The sequence below is a fragment of the Melospiza melodia genome, chromosome 1, assembly GCF_035770615.1.
Source record: "Melospiza melodia melodia isolate bMelMel2 chromosome 1, bMelMel2.pri, whole genome shotgun sequence".
In the NCBI taxonomy this organism is placed as follows: domain Eukaryota; kingdom Metazoa; phylum Chordata; class Aves; order Passeriformes; family Passerellidae; genus Melospiza; species Melospiza melodia.
This window is the reverse complement of record NC_086194.1, coordinates 134,708,031-134,731,889: the sequence shown is the minus strand read 5'-3', so window position 1 is coordinate 134,731,889 and position 23,859 is coordinate 134,708,031. Positions and strand designations below refer to the sequence as shown.

Genomic DNA, 23,859 nt, shown 5'->3' with positions numbered 1-23,859 from the left:
GAATGCATAGCAAGAGGAATGATTCCACTTTTCCATCAAAGTATTTCTTATTCCCCAATCCCATTTGTCACTCACAACAATCCCACTGGGCAGGGGAAAGCAGTGCAATTCCTTGTCTGGAAGGATGACTGGTGGCTGCTAGGTAATGAAAAATATTGGCTGAAGTCTGACTGCTTTTCCCTGTAGTGGAAGCTCTCAATTTTTAAAAATATTTGTTTAAAATAATAATTATTTTAATTTATTTTTATTTTCATTGTTTTTACAACATTGTTTTTACAACTTTTTTTTTTACAACATTTAAGAAAACATAATTATCTTTGAGATGTTGGCTGTTTTATACTGATTGAAATACTGCAATGGATCAGAAGTTCTAAAAAGCAGGACTTAAGGACAGGAATGGGCTATATAATTGTAGGGACCCCATTTCCTTAGGGAACAAGTGTAAAAATAGGAATGGCACTAGAACAAATGTGTGCAGACTGCTGATAAAATTAAAAAGTCAGAACAGACATCAGCAGGTCTATATCAATCAGAGAAGCTTTCAACTGGTATATTAGATACTAAGGGTATAACTAGTTTTAAGATTGTAATCATGTTATGAAATAGTTTATTTGACTTGATTGCCTTCAGGAAGTCCTCTCCTGGACTATCAGAAACAAGGGTATGCTAATATGATGCCTCTATCCTAATGAGCACAAGATAACATTTTTGAAATTTGCAAAAGGACCTGAGGATCAGTTTTAAAGTAATTTCCAGAAAAGATATTTACTCTGTAGTATATCATACTTGTTGATCCTTGTCACCGGAAATCTGTTTTGCCAAGTAGAATCTGTAAGTATAGGTTGCTCTGGTTTAGTTTCTCTGTGGAAAGTTTGGGTGCTGGACTGCTGTGGTGCAGAACCTTGACAACACAGAGAAAAGTAATGGCAACTTGCCCAGAACTCAAGTGCTGCTCCTGATTTCCATACAAATATACATTGAATTGTATAAAATGTTGCATCAGAATTGTGAATTTTATTTAGTTATCTATTTATAGGGCACTGCAAATGTAGGCAGCATTTTACAGAGCAATCCAAAATTGCTGTGTGCTAACAAAAAGGAAAAGCTGTGCAAAAGCATAACGCTGTTCACAAAAAAATTGTAGACTTAAATGATTTTCAGTTTACTGTGCTGATATGAAAAGTCTGAATTCCTGATGCACAGCATTGAGCTTTGCCAGAGGATTTTTATAAACAGCTAGTGAACAACATAATTTGCTTCTGCCAGATAAAGTTAGAACCTATCAGGCATGTCATAAACTGCTATCAAGTCTCTGAGATTCTTCTTCAGCTCAGGCAGGAGCAGCAATTTGTTTGGAGTGGAAGCACTGGAGAATGGTGCTTGGTGGCCCTGTAAACATTGTATACTGGCTGTGGTGTCAGCATATAAAGTGTAGGGTTTCCAACAGAGTTGGTAGAAAATGGGAAATGTTTGGCCAGGGAGATTTCCTGGAAATGCATTTTCAGCAGAATCCAGTAGCTCTGTGGTGTCTGGTGACTTCAATGAAACTTGATGAATTTATAAACTGGTCTGAACTTTTTGTTTTGCTTCTGGCACTACTGTCAGTCCCCATTAAGAAATGCAGCTTTATATGACATAAACTTTGATTAGATTTTGATTAAACTTTGATAGAGACTTTGATTAATAACACTGTATGGAGAAGCCAGAACAAACCTCCCAGGGGTTGATGAAGAAAAAATTGTCAATGCAGTAAACAGGAACGAGAAGCTAATCTATAATTTAAGCAATGTGTTAATTAATACAGTATAAATAATGAAATCTGTGGTAAATCCAGGGAGTAATCTTGTCTATCTGCTCATCTAGGTGTGGTTAGAACACCATACCCTGAATAGGAAAGTAGTATCTGTATGATAACTGTATGATGGGAGTCTCTTTCCAATCAGATGGTCAGCAGGATTTTTTTCTTGCTGGAGTTTACTCATTTTAAGATGAGAAACCTTTTTAAAATGGCATAGTGGGAAAACTGAAAGAAGTAAAAGAAGAGTGCCAAGGGATGGCTGCTAGTGTGTGGGCAGGACTCCAAATGAGGTGCCACATAAAGGGACAGCCCTGACCTTCCTTCCTTACCCTGATGCCGTGTCCTCCCTTGCCTCCCCAGGGCTGGCAGAACCCATTGTTGATATTCCCCTGTCCCAGGAAGCTTGGCTGTGCTCAGAGCAAAGGCAGGAGGAACAGACTCCTGTGAGGAAAAGAGGGAGGAATTACCTATTTCAAGGCACATCAGTCAGTCTTCTAGATAGCAGATATTTCTTCAAACTCAAAGGAATCACCTGAGTGGAAGAGGTGGAGGGAATAAGGGTATTAGCACAGCTCCAGCTTAGCCCACTGTCAAACTGAAGTTGTTCGTCTTCTTGAGAACTTTGCACCTAGAAATCATCAGCTTCCCACACAAGCAATTTCACTCCTTCCACTCAGGTGAGAGCTGGCTGCTGGTTGTAGGCAGAATAAGAATTAACATTGCCTCTAAATGTGCCAGTTTTGATGAAATCTTAAGGAAGAATCAGGGTTTTAGAGGATAATTTGGGTACTGTGTTACTATTACTGGGATATCCCTGGATGAGGATGCAGAAGAGAGATTCCACTCCATAAGGTCTGTCCACGGCCTCCCACACAAGCCTTGCTCTGCTGCAGGGTCATGATACAGGGTACACAATCCTTGCTAGATTGCAGCTTTAAAATTCATGCTTGGGGATCCCAGGCAAGTGCTAAAGGATCCCTGTGGTGTATCCTCAGGGCTTTTGAAGTGGTCTGTGCTGCAGTGCATGGGAGATTGAGGGGACAGGTTTTGCAGATATTGCACAATATTGCTCATGATCCCCATAAAGATCCATGTACAACTGTGCACATATTTCTTCCCTTGATTAGCAGGGTGTAGTTACTGAAATAAGAAAGAGTCTTAACCAAGCCAACATCCATTACAAAACTTGGAATCTTCAGTAACACTGATAGCATTCTCCTGTTGGGAAAAATGCTATTTAGTTGCATTTGGAATTAAAAATATAGAATTTAATAAATAAAAATACTCAAAAGATTTTCCTTGGAGTAATTAATGGATTAATATTAGAAGTACCCTGCTTACAGACCATTCATGTCCTGTGCCAAATTTGTGGTTTGTGAAAGTCATAAACTCTTAAGAACACGGACCAGCAATGTCACTTAACAATTCTCATAATAACTTTGTCCTGTGGGACAGAGAACGAAAAGAACAATAAAAACAATAAAAAACCAGGAGCATTCCCTAAACAAAGAAAATCAATCAAATACCCTGTTTATTGATCCATGTTGGAAACCTCTCTAACAGGCTCAGTGAGTGGACAGCTAGCTGAAGAAAATACCTTATGGCTGGGCTTTTTAAAACACCCATTTGTAGCATGATACCACTGAGAAAAATTATGCTCTTCTTATGCAGCCTTGCAGCTAGTCCACCATCCTGTGGTGCAATGCATTAGCCTTACAATTTCTTTAAGAAAGGAGAGAAAACAGAGAAAGGATTTTCACAGCTGGCAAAATGCTAAAACATATTAGCTTTTATCATGAGATTGTAATGGTACTACTGTTTAAGAAAATCCAGCATCTTGTTTAATTTTCTTAGTTTTTTTTAAATTGATCCTTTTCTCTATGGAAGCTGGAAAAATATGGGGGAAGGGAGCATAAGTAAATACCATCAACCTTCTCAACTGCAATCCATAATTATAGTTTTATTACTTTCTGGTTTCTGATATATAGGTTTCACAGAGCTGATTGCAGGGTGCAGGAACCATTTTTGCCTTTTAAATTGAGGCATCTCAGGTCTTCTCTAATTAACCACTTGCAGAGTGTATCACAGGCTTAGTGTCTACTCACCAGGCTCATTTCTCAGAGAGAGATCTGTTATTGCACTAAAATGAGGACAAGAGGCATTCTGTATTAATAGTTTATGAAGATAGCTAAATTACAGCTGACCATACAGTATTCTGCCTGTGTTCTTCTCCTAAGTCTTTCTCTGGACTCACTTTTTCTGGGGAAACAAATCTTGAAGTGATAATACCTTCTCTGCAATGATAACAGTTTGAGAAATTGCAGTAGGAAGTGCATAGGCAAACTTCCTTGTACAGAGCACCAACTAATTAAAATAGAAACTTTGGTTTTCTTTTCCCATTAAGGTGACAGAGTTTTAGATCTAATGGAACAAAAAACACAGGAAGAAGTACAGCTCTTTATTACATGACGGTTCAGAGCTCTGTAAAAGTAAAGCCTCTGATTTATCCATAAGAAACTGCCCAGGATCAAGATCTTCACACAGTTACCCACTTTGTGCCCAATCCTTTTTTAGCCAATCAGATTCACTTCATGTTACTCATAACAAGCTAACCAGACCCAACATTTCTTGGAGCAAGGAGCTGTCACATTTTCTTCTTGTACAGTGGTAAGCACATGAACTGTTCCTTAAAAGCAAATGACAAAATTCTGAATTTCCTTCCTCCCTCTGTCCCTCTCATTCTCCCCTCCTCCCTTCACTCCTCACTGCCTCATGGCATTTTTGTCACCTTCTGGATTCCAAGTTCTCATTCACTTCATTCCCTTGCTAAAAAATTCCATCCAGGTGCAGCCATAAGGCAAAACAATGGCACAATACGAAAGGACAACTGTCAGATAGCCAAAAGCAGCATGAGAAAAGCAATAGTGAGTGAGATATTCCAATATCTGTATCACTGACTGACAAAGCCATGTAGCAGGACATATGCATGCATTTACCATTTTAGAGAAGTAACCACACTTGCTGAAAGCATCAACCTTTCAAGGAAACCCAGAGTGTGAAGGAATGAGTACTGCTGGAGAGATGATTTGTATTATTTCGGGTAAGCACGGCCGAGAGCTGATGGGCATAAACATTGGCATTATCTTCACAGAATTGCTGTTATCTCCTGTGCTGTCTCCTGCTTTGCATAATGCCATATCAACCTCATTACTGCAGTTTGCAGGGTTTTGAACATTCACAGAAAAAAGCATAGGGAGAAGAGTAATAGTTTGATTGATGCAATTTTCACATTGGCCCAGTGGATAATCAGAAGAAGCTCTTCTATTACAAGGACATGCAGAAAGCAAAACATTTTAAATCCTACCCACAACCCAGGGCCATTAAGAAAGGCTAAAAAAACCTCTAATAACACAGTCTTTCTTGACAGAGTTATTGTTAACAGCTAAATAGCAGCTAGCAGGCAAGATCTGCTCTATGCCAGGACTACAAGGCACACAGCAGTCTGAACGAAGGATAAATATGCATTCGTGGAAATTACATCTTCCAAAAATTATAAAAAATAAATAGATTAAATGAACCCCTACCTTGGAGAGCCTGGAGTGTACGAGTCTGTACAACAATACAGAGTTGCAGGACCAGTTGTGGTGCACTTTCCAGAAAGGTGGCTAGCAAATGCAGCATACTCACATCTGCATACTCATACACCATTTTCCAATAAAACCGCCATCTGTCATTCTCTCCACTCTGTCGACTCCGGATACCCAAGTACATCGTGTGAAAATACCTGGAAATAAAAGAGAGTGGTTATAGAAGCACAGAATGATATTTTACATGTTCTACTTCTGCTTGCAAACAATGTTTTGTTCAAAGTACTTCAAAATAATGAACGTTTATTTAAAAAGATCATTGTATTTCAATTTATAATAGTTTATGTGATAAGAGTAAACTAAACTGAAGGCAAAACTAGCCTTTTTAAGGCCATTAAAAAGGCTTAGCATTGACTTATTTGTTAAATAGTATTTCTTTCAAGGACTCTAATTTGAAATATACAGGTGATATCTTGGTTATATGGCCTTCCTCAGAGGTTTTGCAAATAATGATAGGAACAAAATGGACTCTTTAATGAGAACCTGCAAAGAACTAATCTCCTTCTGCATGGCTGTATTAGGACTTGGAGAACCACCTGCACTGCAACTCTGAGGTGGTCTTAGCCTGTAGCTCTGCTATGGCAGAACTTATTGTCCTGCTTTCCCCCCTTCTGACACACTGAGTATTTCAGATACTGCCAAATGTATTGCGGTTTTTTTTCCTCATAGTTTGATTATTTTAGTCGGAGAGAAGATGTAGCTGTGAGTTCCTATTTTAGAAGGCGTGGAGATGTGGCGGTGGGTTCCCTTGGAGATCAGAAATGACTCACTGTGGTAGCTCCCATGCAGCAGTAAGCAGCAGCGGGAGCCAGGAGCCTGACAGTCTGCTGCTGCTCCCCGTAGTAACCAGCAGATAAAGGGAGCAAGAGGCAAAGCCCCTCAGCTCTTGTGCCCTGTGCAATCAGCAGGAAAAACACCTGGCAACCAGCTCATTAGCTAGGTTTTGGTGGGTGCAGGAGCAATGAGTGGTTTTAGGAAGCAAGGGAGGTCTTCTGAAGGCTAGTACCCAGATGCTGTGATGCCTGTGGTGACCCTTGCAGAGCGTGCAGCAGCTTCCCATGACACACCTGAGTCACAGCACAGCGATCACTCTGGGTGGCCTTTGATCTGCTCTGTTATTCTGATCTGCTATCAGATATTCTGTGTCAGAAAAGCTCCCACACTGTTCCTGCAATTTTAGTTCCAAACTAATTAAGGCTGGCTGAAAAAAATCCCCAGTCTCACTTCATGAAAAATTTTGAAGATTAAGGTATTGTCTTGCATCAGGGTGCCTTGTGTCCTGCAGTAGTAGCCTGGGGGGCTACTAACTGATGTGGATCTTTGTTTCTCTTTTTCTTGAGGTATCTTTAATATCCTGTTCCTGACATCATTTTCTTATGATATTTTAATATGTTTTCACAGCAAATTTTTAAGGGAGATCCTATTTTATAATTAGCAAAAGTTTAGTAAATTTTCACTTTCAATATGAATTGCTTTAATTAGTTAATATAAAGTATTTCAGTATTTCTTCTTTCCACAAGTTCTTAAAACCCTTTTCCTAACTGGTGGAGCATGGTGAATAGTGAAATCTCCTTTTACAAAAGTTGCATGCAACCTCTAATCTCTGCTCAGCTGTAACTCTGGAGGTGTCTTATGCTGATGAGAAGACTTTTGGCTTCTGACTGGCAAAGAGCCCAAGCCTTGGTTGCCCCCTTGAAGAATGACCCAATGCACCCTTGTACCCAATGCACACTCTATGCAGAGCAGCAATTTTTATTCAGGAATATTCACCAGACAAAACCAGGGACTAGCACAGAGAAACAGCTGAGAGGACAAATCTGAGCCTGCAGCATTTCTCTTGACAATGCACATCACAGCAATATAAAAGGAAAACACATTAAACTCACATTTAAATTAAAATCACACCAGGTGGCTTTGAATTTTATCAAAGTCCCGTGTGGGAGTGAAGCAGCAATGAGCTGCTCAGAGACTGAGACCACAGAGGTACAGTAAACAAGACACCAACTGTAACTTTCATGCAAAACACTGAGCAGGTCTAGATGGGTCAGAGTGTGATGGCATAACTGGGGCACTCTGGTGTCTTTGGGGTTAGATAAAGTGGAATGGCCTGCTGCCCAGATCTGAAAGCCACTGAGCTGGAAAGGCATCTTTTGCTGCACAGTTCTGTTAATGGGGTCCATTGGACCCACTGGTTCTCAGTCACGATCCATTTAATTGTTCCTAGACCTCTCATTAAAGTCCTGCAGCACAACAGGGACAGGTAAGGCTTTTATTTCCTTCTGCAGTTTATTGTTTGGGTGGGGGTGGTTTGTCCTGCCTAACATGTCCTCCCAAGGGGCACACCTTGGAATATTGCACATAGTGGGACCAGACAGCATCTTCAACACCATTCTTTTAAGATACCACTAACCTTTCCTATAAATTCCTAAAAGAGCTGTGGCTGCTGAAAGTTGTGCCAGGAGGCTCTAGCTCTGCCAGTGGAGCCATCTGCAACTTCAGTTCTACAGCATTTGTGCAAAAAGTATTTTTCCTATTACAAAAATGACATACTGTGGCAGGTGAGGACCCCTAGGGTTCTCTACCTGCTCTGCAGAGTGGTTGTGCATGGCAGATATGTTGTGATTAATGAACCCGTATGGAAATATTTCCTCTCCCATTGCACTTTATTGTGAAACACTGGCAGTGAGTTATTGGGGACTGGGGAATCATTGCTCTTTGTCTACTTAGCTCTCTGCAATTTAAACACAAGATGTAGAGGAGGAAGATACTTTGTGGTTTTACACACTGGGGACCAAATTTCAGCCTAGGGTGATTTTTTTTCTGTCCTTTCAATTTTGGCCAAATTAATTGCAGGCTGAAATTAACATTTACACACATAATTACTGTCACTGATTTATAGGCATAATCAGGTGATTAGACAGCTAAACATTCTGATTTGCATCCACAATTAATTGCACCAGCAATTGATGTTAGGTGTGCAAATTAGGAGCTATTAAAATAAAAAGAAAGTCTAATAAAATGATTCATATATCAAAGACGCTTTTTTCTGATTGTGAAATATAGAATAAAAAAATGGGAGAAAGTGCTTTGTTGTAGTGGCTTCCAAATATAGCTTAACACTGCAGCAATGACACATTCCATTTTATATATATATTCATTATGTAATTCCACTTCAGACACCCTCACTGGAGGCCTATTGTCAGCAAATGCCATACAGATACAGTCAGAGGTAGTTCCTGATTTAAAACGGTTTTCTATTTTGGTGTTCTGGTATTGTTTTGGTAGAAATTCACACTTTTATGTGAGTCCAGGTTGTGACTCTTTTATACAGTTATTCCAGAAAGATATAGGAAAAAGCAGTATAGAGTTCTGCATTGCAAAATTTCTTAGGTAAATTGATGTCAATTTTCCTGAAAGAACAGATGTGAATGTCATTTTTTTGGTTGTGATTGCATTCAGTCAACTACAGTCTTCTGCCGGTGCTGGTGCTTTACCAATATACAAAACCTGCCTATTCATGTTCCCAAAAAGCATTTAATTGATATGTAAAGAAATGATAAAGAGTGAAAAATTGAGAGTTACAGCACCTGGCAAAAAAGGGAAAAGAAGCAGAAATGGGGAGTGTGGTAATGATACTGCCATCTAGCAAAGTAACTACTTTGTCTAATAAATCAAGTTTGTCTTAAAGTCTCTTATTTCACTAGAAGAGTAAAACCAAATAAAAATACACCACTTCACCCACTCCACAAAAAGACCCTAGAATTTCATAGATCTCTCTTTCATAGCTCTCTTTGCAAACTCTCTCTTGTTTGTGTAGAAGAACTTGGACATAACTGATTTTCTTGGAGATTTTGCAGTTAGAGGATTATGAAACCTCTCCTGTGAAGTCAGACAGAGAGAGCTGACGTTGTTCAGCCTGGGGAAGAGAAGGCTCCAAGGAGATCTTATTGTGGCCTTCCAGCACCTGAAGGAGGCTGAAGGTTATGGCTTCAAACTGAAAGAGGGTAGGTTTAAGTTAGTTATAAGGATGAAATTATTCATTGTAAGGGTGGTGAGACATTGGAAGAGAAGTTGTCAATGCCCAGAGAAGTTGTCAATGCCCCACCGCTGAAAGTATTCAAGGCCAGACTGGATGGGGCTTTTAGCAACCTGGTCTAGTGGAACCTGTCCCTGCCCATGGCAGGGAATTGTAACTGGATGATCTTCAAGGTCCCTTCCAACCCAAACCATTCTTCCAGTCTATGATTCTATGAAATGTACTATGAAAAAGCAATATCAAAACTTTTTTTATTTTAAAAGTATCTTTTTTTCTCTCTCTCTCCTTTTTTTTTTTTTTTTTTATGAAGATAGACCACTGCTTGGGTTATCAATGCTGATTTAAAGAAGCTTATATTCAGAATTAATACAATGGAGTGAGAAGCACTATATCACTGATAATCAGATAGCAACATATGTATTGTTATTTGAGCCTTAACATCTTAACCTTTGAAGGAAGTAGTGAATTTTTCAGCATTTAGCTGTCTTAATTTATTTCAGTGCATCACACAGCACAGTATACAGACCTTGATCAAGTATAACCCTTAAGGATGTGAATGTGAGACAAGACCAAGTGACATTCTTTTTCCATTATATTAATGATGGAAAGCAGTAAAGTAAAAGAGACAAACAGAAAACCAGGCTACTCATTATGTCCAAACCAGGCTACTCATTATGAGATGCAAGACAAATAGAAATAAAAAACTGCCTACATTTGTATTTGGAAAAAAAAATGTATTTCTGTTCTAGGGAAACAGACATTCATTCTGGTAAGACAGTGGCCCTCCAGTATTTCCAAAATCAAGAGCCCTCATTTTGCTCCAGATTCACGTACCAATCTTGAGAATGGTCAGCATAGACTGAGATACATACATTTGAAATAATTCTGGTAACAATTCACTTATGATTAAAGCATGCCTACTTGTGTATTTAATTGAGATGAGGTAGTGTAACTATACCATAATACCAAATATTTATAGGAGTGCTTTCCATGTTTAAAGTGCTGTACGACCACTGCTTGATTAACTGGGATGAATGAAAATAATCTTACAGAGTTTGTTCCTCAGGAGCTGGCAGCTGACCAACCTAATATCTTTCTGCAGGACCCAGGTATAACTTTCAGTCAGCACACTCAAATCCTGCTGATATTTCAGAAGCCCATGACTGGACAGGCCTTTTTCTTGTGTGAAGAAAATTCTGACTCCTTTCTCCCTTATTCTTAGCAACTTCTTCCCAGGTCTTGCTCCAGTACAGGGCAGGCAAGGAGGCCCCCAGAATAGCTACCAAACAGGAGACAAATCCTCAGAGTCAGTTATTTGGGAAGAGTGCTTAGGTGCCACTGGCACCTCTGCTAAGGATTTCCAACCTGCCTACAATTCATCTATTCTTTTATAAAAGATCTTTGGTGAATATCCTGGTATCATTGAAACTGAAGATGCTTTTGGAAGTGATTTAACAGAGCTTGAGTTTTTCCCCAATTTACTTCATAGTATCTCGGTGTTATTTATGCCTATTGCTTCTAAGGAATCATTTCAGAAGCTGCTCTGTTATGCTTCACAGACACCATTCTTTTTCATAGAGATAGCTGAGGCTTATTGTAAGTGAAAAAGAGAAAGCAAACCCTTATTACTGGTTATGTATATGGATATGTTGTTCCCAAGCATGTGGGACTTGACTGTTCTTGCTGCACCTACTTTGGCTCAATGTCTTCCAGTCTTCTGAGCTCCTCTGGGATTCTCACCCCAAATTTTGTTATTTGATTTTGCCTCCATTCTTCCAGTCTCATAAATTTTGAAAATCTTTAGCTATAAATTTGGATTTTTGAGATTTGGAAAAGTTATGTTCATCTGCTGCTCATTTAGACAGCGTGCACAACAAGTATGTGCATATGCAAGTGCAGAGCCATATGTGAGTCCAGTCTGACTATGGCTCTGAGCACTTGCTACAGATTTTCACCATAATGAAATTATCCATCTGATGATAATATATACAGCTCTAGAAAAAAATCTTCAGTTTAGAAGTGTCAAAGACTACATTGTCACCATGTGCTTTATCTAAGAAGTCCTTCGGATGATACACATGAATAAGAGACCATTTGCATTCTTTGGAAAAATGAAATTATTCTGATTTCATGCCTCATGTACTCCATTTTATTGCAATTGCCTAAGTCTGTAGAGGGTGCCTGCTCATGTTGCCTGCTTATGTTGCATAATCCAGTGAAGAGCTTGTGAGAAGACCAAAAGTCATTAATGGCTATTTGGAGCAGTCCTAGACACTTATTCAGGTGCCTAATTTGCCCCTGCATCAAACACTATATTAAACAATTCAGCCATACCATAAACAGTTGTTCTTTCTGTGTTTGAGGTGTAAAGGATAAAAATCACTACTGCAGAGCTACAAATCAGTAGAATAAACAGCAATTCAGATAAGTGGTATTTTCTTCTGTTGCTTAGTTACCCAAGAAAACTTAACTGTGTTTGTGTCTCAACAGTATTTGCCATGTTAAATAACAACAGATTGTTCTATTTTACTTCTTATGTGCCTTTTTATTAGGTGTGCCTGAATACTTAAATAAAAAGTTTCTTTAGAAAGAATACTTACTGCATTAGCAACACATGCTAATGCTTATTCTTTTTGTTCTGAAGAAACAAACAAATCCCTTCAGTTTTGATTCCTTATTCTAGGAAGGAAAAAAACCCCAACTTTTAGTTTTCCAATCAAATTATTTTTGATGCAACCATTAAGCTTTAATGTGCAAAAGGAAACTGAAATGCATTCTGGAGCACAGAGCAGTGGCAAAAACTTGTCCAACTAAGCATGGTTCTGGCAATTTACCAGCAGTCAAAAGTCTGGATTTAATTTACTTTAAATTATGAGTGCTGCATCCTCATCTGTGTCACTGAGATGAGATCCATGTGAGGACAGATCCCACTGGGGACTATTTCATCATAAGAGACATTAAAAGGCTGATTTCCAGAATATGCATACCATACAAAGATAAAAAACAAAATCCAACTCCTTGTATTTAATTTTACTTTGCAGTATTTAAGATATCAGAAAAATAACTGCTTTACTTCCTATAACATAAAGCAAGACACTTTATGAGCATAAACAAAATTATTACATCTGTTTCATTACGACCTATAAAGCATTCCCCAGCATCTTCTGTGACTGGGTGATCCTTCTCAAATGGCTGTGAGTCGTATTACGGCAGAATTTTATGGTCATCTAAATTTTTATGGCCATCTAAATTTAGCTACTTTATGAATTCCCCAACTGTAGCCAGTCCTACCCAGCACTCTCCTTCCTTTCCTGACATGTGCAAGCTGCAGACCTCCAGTTTGTGAACCAGTGGTGGAGGGAGATGGCTGGACTAAGTTGGACTCGCTCCAGGTTTAATGAGGAGAAGGCAGGGTGGTCTAAAGAAATCTCTGATGCAGCCTGCTCCCCTACTGACTGCCCTCACCCCTGGGGTTCAGCGCTCAGCCCCACTGCTCAGCCCACTGTGGATTCAACCATGTGTGACGTGACAAATCTCCAGGGAACAAATCTCCTTGCATTGGAATGAGGGGCAGCCTGGATGCTTGTACTGAGCAGCACGGATGCTGGGCTGTGCTCTGCCAGGACCCCTCTAGCTTTACAGCAATTTACTGTCCCTTCCTTTTCTCTGTACCCTGCAGACTCAGGTGAGGCAGGCAGCAAACCCTCCTCCTCTGCACACAGTGAGGGGATATCCCCAAAGCATGCCTGGCACATGCTGCCAGATAGATGGAAATTCCTCTGCATGTTTGCTGTTTAGTTTAATTGTTTCCATGTTTCTCCTCTCAAAACTGGGATATTCCCAGGATGCACTTGCCTCCCAGGGCTCCCTATCAGCCTGGAGGCTCTGTGCATCCCCTGTGAAGTCCTGTGCTGCCCCAGCCATGCCTGTGGTGCTCAGCCCTGGGTCAGCTTTCCCCTTGTACAGTGCTGGGGACAGACAGAGCTTGGTGGCCATGGACCCATCGGACAGCTGGTGGTGCCACTGCCATGGTAGGGATGGCATAGCCTTGCCAGGCAGTATGACACATCCACTGGCCACAGCTCCTCTAGATGCTGCCCAGATACTTCTCAGGAATAAACATTGGTGCATTTTTTTTCACTATCAACTCTGGGTTAGAATTGAAAAAGAGAATGCAGAAGTGAAATAATAAAAAATTTTACAGTATGCTGCAGATGTGTATAGCTTTTTTTCACAGATTCTTCACCAGGCATTGCCACTAGTGCTGCATAACAGCTGCCTTTCCTGTTTCAATCATGAGACAAGGACATTTAGACATGTTCAGCAGCACAACTAAGAAGTTTTACTGCACTGTCATTTCCTGCATGGCATTGAACACCTGCGTGCTCTGTAACTACAGGCCCTGCTTCATCAAAAGCTGATGAAATTGCTTTGGACCTCAGAGGTTCTCAGAGGCTCCCTTGGTTTCCACTTGTGGGAAACACTGGAGTTTCTTGTATATTATCAAGGCTGCAGTGCTGGGAGTGATGTCAGTGTGAGATCAGACTCCTAAGGGCAAGCGGCTTCCTGAGAGATTAGATATCTGCCCTGCTCTATGTCCTCTGAGAAGCTGAGGGCTTTCCTGCTTTGTCAAAAGGGTCCTTATGGACTTCCTGAAGCAAAGGTCCACTGAAGCTGTTAGGAAAACATGGCTCTGCTGGTAAATGCCAGAGCACTCTAAAGAGATCAGTTAAAATCCTGATTCACAGACTGCTCTGCAACTATCTCCATTTGGTTTCATCCCTGCAGCCCTACATGGTTTTGGGGGTGACCAAGTGGAAGGCTATATCTGTACTATGAAGAAGAGCTAAGGTTCCCAACCAATAGTGGTTAACAATGATTTTCTTTCTTCCCTTCTCCTCCCTTCCTCCCCATGTCATATTTTTAATTTTCTTCTAAGCCTGTCTGCCTCTTAGTCATCCTGAAGCACCCCAAGAAGTGAATCCTGGTTTGCCTCTGTCTCAGTTGGGAGATATCAAGAAGAATCAGGGATCAGAAAAGCAGAGAATCCCCCAAGGAGCTCCAGGCATTCCCTGGAAAGGCAATTAGTCATGGCCAAGGATCTGTACCATGCAGCTGTCACAGGAATATAATCATTATCATAGGCATCCTCACTTCACCAGCCCCTGGGGCTGCAGCAGGAATTGAATTGTTTCCCTGTTCCCTCCAAGCTCTGACAGACTTATGATGATAGCCCTTGGAAATGGTCCTGAGACCTGCCATGTGAGACAGTCAAGGAAGATGCACCTGTGTTCCAACCATCTCTTTGATTGCACTTGAAGAAGGGACTGCTTGTATTAGAATTAAATCCCAATATTGCCGGATGGAATTGCCTGGGCTCATCTGGCCTTGCTGCTTGACCAGAGGTGGCAGCTGTGGTGGTTTCACCTCAGAGACACCTTTGGCTGGCTGGATGCTGCAGCTGGGCACTTGGGACAGGTCCAGGCATACAGGAGCTCAGGTTTACCTCCGGTGGAAAGGCTTTGGGCGAGGTGAAGGAAAAGGAGTTGGTTCTGCTGGAGGGCTTGATCCAGAGCTTTATTCCTGGCACACAGGCCTCTGAATGCAGCAACAGCTCCAACAGAACAAGAGAAACTACATGGTTGCTGTGTCTTTTAACCCCAGGGAGAGAGGGATGGAAGAGGTAGGGATCCCACCAACCAGGTAAGGGGGGGGGAAGTCTCAGGGACAAATGACACCTGGATGGCCCAATGGACACTCAGCTGTCCCCAGGGCTGAGAGGCATCTTTTGAACTTCACCAATCACACGATGCCCTTGCTGGAATGCCGGATTGACAGACAGCAGTCAGCAAGGGGACAAGGGGAGGGGAAGGGAGAGGTTATTGGCACACCTGGGGAAAGAACTGGGAAGGACAGGCTATTACATCACACCGCAACATGCTTGTGGAGGTAAGAGTGGGCACAGATGGCAAGCAGCGTTTCTGGCTTCTCAGCTTGGGGTACCAGGTGTAAGTCCCAGATCTCTGGAGAAGCAGCCAGGCAGCCTCCCACCAACACAAGAGGATAAGACCAGTAAAAGGTATTAAGAACCCTTTGCCTATCTTACCGCTGTTTCCACAGGAGCATGCTCTGCAAACCCGGGCTCTGTGGCTGCAGACTTTGCAGCCTGGAGATAGGCTCTTCCCCTGGGTGCCAGTGTTTATCATTCACACTGCACACAGGGAGATGCTCAGCCCCTCTGGGACAGCTGAGTTTCTCCCAGCATCTGTCTCTCAGCCCAGGTCCACAGGGACATGGGCTATTTATTGATCTCAACAGGTCACAAGGGAGGCTTCAACAGGGAGGTGGAGCAGCAGAGCAGCTGGTGAGGTAAATACCCTTGAGCACTCCTGTGCCAGTCACAGCTGCCCTGTAAGGGAACCCTTCAGTGTTCCAGTTCTCAACCTCGTGGTCAAGCTCACCAGCTGGAAGAGGGAATACCTTTGCATGGGTATTCACAAGAACCCACGTTGTTTGTTGCTTTCCCTAATGCCTTTGATAAATTAAGTAGATTGATCTGCCTGCTGATTATGCAGCCTTCCAGTGACAACTTTCACAGAAGAAGAGCAGACAATTGTGATTTCTTTGATCTAGGAATGGGAAAAAATAGCATTTTTAAAGCTGAAGAGATGCCTATAGTATCTTTTGCAAAACTCAGGAGAAGCAACAGTAGTACAAACACTAGAGAATCACAATGGCTAGGGTGGATGCTATATTGTATCCCCACAGACAAAATGTAATGTGTTTCCCTCCATATAAACATCTTTCTTTCATGACCACTGGTGTGTGCCAGGATGAATCTGGGTTGTGTCACTCTGGGGGCCTAGCATATAATTTCACACTGTGAAACAGCAGGAGCTAGCTGCTTCCACTAACCAGTAAAACTGAACTATTGCCAGCCTTCCCCTTCCTTCCTCCAAAAAACCTTCCAAATTGCTTATAAGAGCTTTTATAGGACCTGCTTGCTCTTTCTGGCTCAGAGAAAACACACAACTGAGAATTCTGTTTGGAAATATCTTGCTGTAAATAACTTTTTATTCATCCTATTTATATAGCAGCCTCTGCTTCAGCTTTTTCTTTTGAAGTATTCAGGAGAAGCCATTAGCTAATCCTGCAGTAAAAAAGTCCTAATAAATTGAATGGTCATTGTTTGGATGGAGCAATCTATAAACACTCAGGAAATAATGTGGGATTAGTCACTCATTAAGATATAGACAGGCAGTGCCCGTGTGATCTTTATGTGATATTCAAATGGCTGGCAGTGTTATTTAACAGGAATTCAGGCTAACTTCCTCTTGGTGCTTATCAGTTGTCTGGACTAATGGAGAGTGTTCTTTAAATGTTGCCTGCCTGAAGAATTTTATATAAGAATCAATTCAAAAACAAATTTGCCAGCAAATAGCATTAGTAGGGCTGAAAAGCATCTCACAAGGAAATGGTCTTGAATACCAAGCTGAACACATCTCCATGCACTATATCTGTGTGCTTTGCAAATCAAGTATTCAGAAATCTTAGGAATAAAATTTCTGGCCTGGATTTTGCCTAGTAAAAAAGCTCTAGGGCAAATGACAGCATTTTCATATCAGCCTTTCATCAATTCCCATAGGTCAAATGCAAAGGGTGTCTGTGAGAAAAAACACTCAGGAATCTAAAGGGAATTTTGCCAGTTTTCGACCTCCTAGTTCGCCCCTTATCAATATATTATAGAAAAAGAAGAAGGGATATAAGAGGTAACATGCTGGCAGCGTACAAGCCAATGGAGAAAATAACATGAACTGGCAAGACAGCAATTACATTTAGGACTTGAAAGCAAACCATGGTCATTAGAGATCTAAAGTTTTCAGTCTAACTGGACTTCTGTATCCCAATATTAGTTCCATCTTAAAAAATAGCACAAAGTCCAAGAAGCACAGAAGGATAGTAAAGCGCCTTCACGAAAAATGCTTCAAGGAATGGCTTGTTTCAAAGGGCATGAATTTATATGTGCTGAGACTGAGTCTGAATTTAACAGCCATTTTGTTTAAAAACTTATTCAGAAAAGAAGGCAGAGATAACACAGGAATGAAACAAGAATTTAGAAAGAATTTTTTGCTATGGCAGGAATAGAAAAAAGGTTCAGCTAAGGTTTGGTCTGTGAACATCTTTTAATACTATTTTTAGCTGGATGTAAGATCAGTTTCACAGCACAAAACACAACCATATTTGCATATATATGCATATGCATAATCTGTAACTTCCCTGCAGTTTAGGCGTCTTATTCCAGCAGAGAAGGATATAGCATCTGATAGAAGACTTGTAAAACTTGGGAGACCATATTACTGAAATGCTACAAATACAACTAATCAAACCTAAAATCTGTGTGCTGTTAGGTCCCAAATGGACATAAATGCACGTATAAACAAGAGCAGCACTGTCAGTATCATGTCTGAATTCACTATCAAAATGAAAATTGCTGAAATTAAATGCCTCATGTAGAATGGGAATGCTTTCAAGGTGGTCAAACTGGACAAGGACTTGCCAGGAACAACAGGGCCATCTGCTTCTCACCTGGGTGAGCAGGGATATACCAAAGCTGGAAGGCTCTTTTGGGACTTGTGGAGAGAACACTTGTGCTCCACAAAGCATCTGGCACTATCCCTTTGCACCCAGGCAGAAAACAGCTCCCAGTTCTAATTCTCCAACACTCAATGAAGGTTAAAAGAGCTATGAAGGATGTCCAAACCCTGCTTTGCCCATGGTATATCCATTGAAACTGGAAAACTTAGTGTGATGTGCTTCACCCTTCCACTGCAATCTAATCACAGAATAGCTGAGGTTGGAAGCGGTCTCTGGAGGTTGTCTGATCAAGGAGAGCCATCACCTAGAGCAGGTTGCTAAGAGCAGGTCCAGACAGCTTTTGGACATCTCCGAAGATGGAGACTCCACAACATTCCAGACCAGAGCAACTTGTCCAAATTCTCTGTCACCCTCACAGAGTGTTTCCTGATATTCAAGGGGAACCTCCTGAGCTTCATTTTGTTCCCACTGACTGGGAACCAGTCACTGGGCACTGACTGGGAACCAGTCACTGGGCACCACTGAAAAGAGCCTGACTCTGCCCTCTTTGCACCCTCCTTCCAGGTTTGTGAGATGGTCCCTGAGCCATCTCTTTATGCTAAGCAGTCCAGACTGTCCTCAGAAGAATGATGCTGCTGTCCCTTAGGTATGTTTGTTGCCCTGTGTCAGACTCTGTCCAGCACACTACGTCTCTCTTGTACTGGAGGGACCAGAACAGGACACAGCACTCCAGGCATGGCCTCAGCAGTGCCAAGTAGAGGAGCAGGATCACTTCCCTCAACCAGCAGGCAGCCCTTTGTCTGATGCTGCATGGGACACCATTGTCCTTCTTTGCTGACACTCAACTTGGGGCCCACCAAAACCCACAGGTTCTTTTCTGACCAGCTGCCTTCCAGCAGACTACATTCCCCAGTATTTACTGGTGCATGGGATTGTTCCTCTCCAGGTGCAGGACTTTGCATTCTCCTCTTTTGAATCTCATGAAGTTCCCTTTCTCCAGCCTGTAGAGGAGAAGGTGTATCAGCCGTTCTTCCCAGGTTTGTGACATTAGCAAACTTGCTGAGGACACACTGTGCCCCATCATCCAGATCATTCCCAGGATGCTAAACAGGAGCAGAGCTGGCACTGACCCCTTGGGTTCAATGCTAGTTGCTGGGCTCCAAATAGATTTCATGCTGCTGTCAGAGCCCTTTGAGATCAGCTGTTTGGTTAGTTTTCAATCCACCTCACCAGCTTCACCCACTTCAGGCCACACTTCACCAGCTTCTCTACAAGGATCATATGAAGACAGTGTCAAAAGCCCTGCTCAAGTCTATTTAGAAAATATTCACTGTTCTCCCCTCATGTTCTAGCCCAGTCATTTCACCATGGAAGGTTTATATAAAAACTAAGGTGAGGCTGGTATGGCAGGACTTCCGGTCAGATTTATAAGGCCAGCATTGGTGAAAATGAAAGCTTACAAGTAAATGAAAAATTTAAAAAGTATGTTTAGGAAGCTGATAGATCTTTTAACTATCCTTGCCCACCACTGCAAATCCCTCAGACATATGACAGATGCCAGTGATAAAATTCCTTCTTTAGACTGACACCTCATTTCCAAAATGCCACATGCTACAAGTCTGATTCTCAGCCTAGACTTCATGACTTTTTCAAGGAAAATATGAGACATGTCTTCCCAGATCTTTGCATAATGAATAAAAATTCTCTCAGAATCCCAGGTGCAACTGAAGTAATATATAACAGTAATAATAATACTATTAATAATAATATTAAGTCTGTTTAGAATTATCTGCTTAAATTGAAAACCATTCATATTAATATAGGCAGCAAGCTGCATGAACTTCCTTTAACCTCTGGAAACCATTAAGAAATTCAGTGGTTTTGGCTAATTACAGTTGCAATTCATGGGACCTGCTTGCCTTCTAAGCTAGCTAGGTAAAATACCACTGTCTCCCTGACATTTCCTTCCTCTGTGTATCCCAGTTATCCAGTGCAGAACTGGCTTTTCCACATTTGTAATCACTCTGAATTTAAGGAGTATTTGAGGTGAAGGTGGAGAGGGATGCAAATGTGCCTGATAAAGGAGGCATTAAAAACTACGAACTGCTCTTCTCAGCTTTTCAAAAGCACAATTAAGAACTTGCTTTATCTGCTGGTAAAGATGAGACCAGAAGCTAAAAGAGCTTGGGAAAGCAGGAAAAAGTAATTTTTGCAATTACTTTCTTTTTTTATTTTCCTATGCAGATTATTTTAAAGAGAAGCTTTCCCTTTTTAGACTTACCAGTTTCCTTTCTAGCAGCAATCTGCCTGATTGCTGCTGGCTCCCAGGCCACACATATGCCCTTGGTTTCCAGAGGAAATTCAAAAAGAGGTAATGTAACTCATAAAACTGCTTCTACACACAGAAATGTGCATATATAGAGAACGTAAAGAAAATGTACAGCGATGCAGTGAACAGCTCCTTCTGGGTCCTCTGAAGAAAACAAGGGACCCGTGAGGAATTAAGAGGGTGAAAGACCACCATGGTGGCTTCACCAGACCCACAGCCATGGCTGGTTCCTGTGGGTCCCTTGCCATTTGCACCATATTCTTGGGATTTTAAGCCTTCCCTGCTCTGCAGCAAAATAAATTTCTAAGGCCTAGTAAGCATTATTAAAGCTAGCTGTACCAAAGGCCTGTGTATTAGTGTTCAAAGATGCATATCATTTCCTACAGCTAGAGGCAGCCATTTAGCTTTGGCAGATGTTATTTTATTTGTTCAGGCTGAAAGGTCACTATAATTCTGTCAACTTTATTTTCTGCATTTAAAATGTCACCCCCAACAGGTAGCTAAGGTAACACATTTGCTTTCTACGTGTCTTTTACCATTTTTCGTGTCAGAGAAGGTCTTTTATGTCTTAAGAATACTAATTAAGTTTGAGAACTGGTCTTTGAAAAAAAAAAACACTCAAAGGAAGTGAAGCACCTTTTTAAGACAATTGTCTCAGTTTCAGATGTGTTTGTTTCCATTGTTTTTCTAGGGGCTTTGACATGTTTGCTTCTGGCAGGATTTCTTTGCTTTCTCAAAGCATCTCTTCATGTAAAAAGACAATTATGATGATCTGAAAGGCTTCCTGCTACTGTCCTCCATTTCTCTGGTCACATTTACTTGTGTTTGCACCTATAGAAATGTGTAACAAAGGTGATCCTGTGCTTTGGAGGCCATTTCAAAAAAAGTGATTTAAACCATGTTTATAGGGACAATTGCATTGATCTGTCTGTTGATGTTCACCATCCATGAATCCTGACTGTGCAAACCACCTCCCTCCTTCACGCCAGCTCCTGAACATGGCTGAACCTGTGCTAAGCTATTTCCACACGTCATGCACGTCACCACTATCCCTGCTTTTCTAATTTAATTTGGGGTTGTTTTCTGTCACCTTGGCATGCTGAAACGGCTTCATGAGGACCACAGGGCACTAGAACCAGAGGGAGAGGCAAGAGAACAACGAGCCATGGGCAAAGGGAGAGGCAAGGTGGAACCAAGTAGAACCAGCCCTTGCATGGAGTCCCACTGCCATGGCAGGACATCTTCAGTTATTGGAAAGAGCTTGGTCGGTCCAAGGATGCAGTTTTTCCTTGCCATATTTCCCCAGAGAATGCTTCACTTCTCTTTCTACTTAGAAAACCCTTACCTTTTACTGTCATTTGAAACACAGGTATCTAAATGCATTTGAGCCAACATGTTGGTCAAACATGGCTAACTGTGCTCCAGAGAACCCCATCTGCTTATTAACTAACTTATACCAGGCACATAAAGGTAATAAAGATCTCTACTGAATTGATTAATTCAATGCACTGCAATTTCTTTTTTCAACTGAAGAATTAAAGCTCTTATTTTGTGGTACAAATGACTTGAAAGGAAGATAAAAACATTCCGGTTTTGGATATATTTATGAATGGTTTTCTTCTAATACTCTGTCCTTGTCAAAATGGGCATGAAAGCAAAAAGACCAAAAAGAACATCACAAAATACTTATTTTCCTAGTAAAATGCAGTGATGATCACTGCTGTCTCTAAGGACTTGTGATTTTTTCTCCCATACTGTTGTAAAAGTTCTAAACCAAGCTGCAGACTGGCATGACACACTTGTGAAGCACTGAGACTCTAGGTCAACAGAAAGACTATCATTCACTCTTTTAATTTGCTTTTAAAATTAAGTCTGAAGAGGACTGCAGAAAACCTGTTCTTTTTGTACCAACTATTTAGATATTTTCACAAATGTGTTTTTATCTTTTTTTTTCTTTCCTTTCCTGACCACATGGTTTCAACATGCAGGTCAATGTGACCTTACAATGTCCTAGGGGAAAATTAGTTGCAGAGAGATGGCAAGCAAAGAAAATGCGACTGACAAAGAATCAGTGGGTTTTCTGCAAAACACATTTACTGCTTCTTGGCAGTCTCTGCCCTCAACTCCCACCTTTGCTTTAGTAGCATCTGCTCTGATTTTCTTATCTTACACTGAGTGGTCCAACCAGAATTTAATAATTTGGAAAGTGCATTCCATTCACTAATGTGTATCTGATTAAACTTGGCTCCAGATTACCTTAAGTTAGAAGCACATTATAGCTACATCATCACCGACCACTGAAACATCCCACTTCCCAGAAAGCTTTGGCAGAAGCCCAAATTTTACTGAAATCACCAGGACTGAGACCTCTAATTTCCTTTAAATATTGAGACAGTTTGATAAAATAGGACAGACTCTGGATTGTATATACATACACATATATGTGTGAACGTGTGCCATGCATACACACTGATATGTCATTACCATACCATTACACATCTACTGGACCCTCTAAAGGATTCTGCACCCTTGTGTCCTGACTTTTATTTCCCAGAAGCAGATCAGTCTTCAACAAAACTCTTCAAGGTGGATGAAGGAAAAGAACTGACCCAACCTCAGTGAAAGCTCTCCCACCTAAATCCACCAAAATAGTAAATTCAGGAAGTTCAGACAAAGGCAAAGAACAGACCCCTGGCTGTTTCTCATTCCAGTCCACCTTGCAGAGCACATTGTCCCCGCTGTGGTCTCCAGGCTGGTGTGCTACTTCCCTGGACTGAACAGAGTTCATGGTACCTTGCTCATGCTATGATCCACTGTCTGGCTCTGAATGTTTCTGCTGCACCTCACTGCCCACAGGAGTGAATCTCGCATTTAGCATTAAGCTGCCATAGGTAGGCTTCGACCACTTTGTCTAAAAGAAGAGTAGATTAAAAGGAAGTGAACTTGGTCTCTGCTATTCAAAATGAAAAGCAAATAAACAAACAAAAAGATGTCCTGAATAAGCCAGCTCAAATCCCTTCATTTAGCTGGCTTTCAAAATTTTTTTTCACACTCTCAGACTCTGGTATATGAAGTAGGCCTGGAAATTGATGAAACAAATTTCAGCAGTCTGGGAATCTGGCCTATGTTTGCAATGGGTGGACCTTAACTAGACACAGGGAATGCCAGAAGTCATAAAGAAGACTGATGATCCTCTTGTGATCTCCAAATTAATTTTAATGAACTGAGGAATTTGACTAAGCTCCTGTTAAGCTTTTCACATTCGGACTGCTGTTCCAAGCCAAACCTATGTGGTTTCATCCATCTCCATCTTCCTGGCTTGATTTGAACTCTTTCCTGATGACAAAGGGAAACACGTCAAGCAGGAGGGAGAAAATGCTCTAAAGATTGGCCTTAGCAGTGAGAAAAATCCAGCCCTAATTCTCATTCTGTATCTTCCTCATAAGCTTGCAGA

General features: G+C 41.2%; 1 protein-coding gene across 1 annotated transcript in view; it reads right to left on the bottom strand.

The window, feature by feature from the left end:
• Positions 1-23,859, bottom strand: part of XKR4 (XK related 4) — a 224,595-nt gene that overhangs the window by 80,542 nt on the left and 120,194 nt on the right. Inside the window, exon 2 of the mRNA XM_063168845.1 lies at positions 5,383-5,582. Within this exon, the coding sequence (XP_063024915.1) occupies positions 5,383-5,582 (200 nt within the window). The remainder of the gene's footprint in view (positions 1-5,382; positions 5,583-23,859) is intronic.